The sequence below is a fragment of the Talaromyces amestolkiae genome (assembly GCF_001896365.1).
Source record: "Talaromyces amestolkiae strain CIB chromosome Unknown scaffold15.1, whole genome shotgun sequence".
NCBI classification, from domain to species: domain Eukaryota; kingdom Fungi; phylum Ascomycota; class Eurotiomycetes; order Eurotiales; family Trichocomaceae; genus Talaromyces; species Talaromyces amestolkiae.
The window spans coordinates 200,268-202,255 of record NW_024468051.1 but is presented as its reverse complement, the minus strand read 5'-3'; the positions used below and the strand labels follow the sequence as shown (position 1 = coordinate 202,255).

The following is a 1,988-nucleotide window of genomic DNA, read 5'->3' as shown; positions in this document are numbered from 1 at the left end:
CTTTGAAGATTGGACGTTTGCATTGATTATTTCCTTATCGGGCCATTAGGGCTAGGGCATTGGATCTGGCAAGCCCTAATCGCGGCCTAGTCGGTTTCAATGTCCTGTTGCATGAGGTATCAATACTTGAACGCATCGCATCATGACAAAGATTCAATAGAGGAGAATAACTAATTTATGAAGTAAAGCGTGTGAAAGTCACTGAAAAGAGTGTATCAGATGAACGTGTACCTGAGTACTTACACTAGGGTGTCAAAAACAAAGATTCCCAACCCTCTTTGAATCATGTTTCCAGTGCCACAAGGGTTTGGTGCTTAGAGATGAAACTCTTTACGGCTTTCACAAATCTTTCCAACTCGGATGGGGGTGTCTCCAGGATCAAAGCTATGAACCCGCGCAAAGTGACCCAGAATCCAGCTTCGAGCATCTCAAACCAGAATAAAGTCTTCAGCTCTGGGATTTCTTCGACATTATCAGCACAATCAATATGCCGAGGCCCCTTTGCGAGAAAATGTGCTGTGGCGACTGTTCCTACGCCAGTGAAGTAGATTCTAGTACCATTCGTCACCTCATTAAGCTTTTCCCTGAAGCTATCCCCAGCCTCGGTGAAATGCCGCGCTACCTCCGGGGTGAATACCGTAGTCAAACCAACATGGCCGACGTGGGTGACAAGAGTATTATTATTGAATGTCCCTGAATGAGAGATGTACCCGTCCAGTCGAGGATCGAATGCTGCCATGACATCTGCTCTACCGCCGAACGCACCGAACGCCAGCCCTCCCCCCAAATATTTGCCAAAGGTTTTGAGGTCTGGCTTCAGGCCTCGCAGCGCAGCGAGACCACCTTCAGATATGCGAGATGTCATGACCTCGTCAAGGATAAAGAGTACGCCTACCTATGGCTTCACGTGTCAGTTTCTCCAGTGCTAACAAGAAGGGCTTTAAGCTGATACCTCTGATGAAGCTTGCTGAATGCCATGTAAGAACTCTAAAGTCCCACAGATGCATCCATTAGCACCTTGCATTCCTTCAACTAGAACCGCAGCGACTCCGGGACTTCGAATGGCTTCCTTGGCTGCATCGAGATCGTTGTATTTCACTACAATCCAATCGTCCATGTCAACGTTATTTGAAGCAGGCTTGCCACCAGAAAATGTCAGAACAGCACCATGATAACCTCCACTAAACGTGACAACTTTTCGTTTCGAAGTGAATTTCCTAGCTGCTGCTAGAGCATGTAAATTAGCTTCTGTGCCGGAATTGGTGAACCTGAGTCGTTCCAATTGGAACCGTTTGCAGATTTCATTGGCAAATAGTCTTTCCTGAGCTGTAGTGGCCCCAACATTCATTCCAACATTTTGGAGTACATCATTCATAGCAGAGAGAATGACTGGGTTGGAGTGGCCATATAGAGCTGCCGTAAACTCTCCAGCCATGTCAATATAGCTGCCTCGGAGTCAGCCAAATTATAATAGATCTTCAAACACATTCACTCACGTAATACCATCTTCCGAAGTTACTTGATAAGATTTTCCATGTTTTATGTAGATAGGAAAGGGATCTGTGTGAAGTATAGTCCTTGTATTGCCACCGGGCAGCACGTTGACAGCCTCTTCGTGGAGTGCTTTTGATCGAGCATTTGAGGCGATATACCGAGCTTTAGCCGCATCAACTGCGATCTGTAGCTCCTTTGTAATATATAGCTGCATTTTGCTCAGAAGCGGCTATAGAATATGGTTCAATCAGGGTCAAACTACTTGAAAAATAAAGTGCCTGGTGTGGGAAAAGCTCAGAGGTCTGAGAAGAAATAAGTAAAATATGAGCAGGTCGAGGTCAAGTGAATCTACACTGCCCTCCAAAGCCGGTACCGGTCCATAGCGGGGTATAAGGCAGCTGGTCGGATTTCCGGGGACTATAGAAGCTCACCGCCGGCCTGAAGAGACAGGAAATAGTTAACCAACTCTTAATTTGACAGCCTGGTTGGGAATA

The 1,988-nt window shown here is 46.3% G+C and overlaps 1 protein-coding gene across 1 annotated transcript; it reads right to left on the bottom strand.

Annotated features, from left to right (window-relative positions):
• Positions 1-283: 283 nt before the first annotated feature.
• On the bottom strand, positions 284-1,708 carry BHQ10_007317 (uncharacterized protein; the record flags this gene model as incomplete). Its single annotated transcript, XM_040880000.1, has 3 exons — positions 284-895; positions 953-1,445; positions 1,497-1,708. 3 exons carry the CDS (start codon positions 1,706-1,708, stop codon positions 284-286), a joined length of 1,317 nt encoding a protein of 438 aa, XP_040735821.1.
• Between the last annotated feature and the right edge of the window lie 280 nt (positions 1,709-1,988).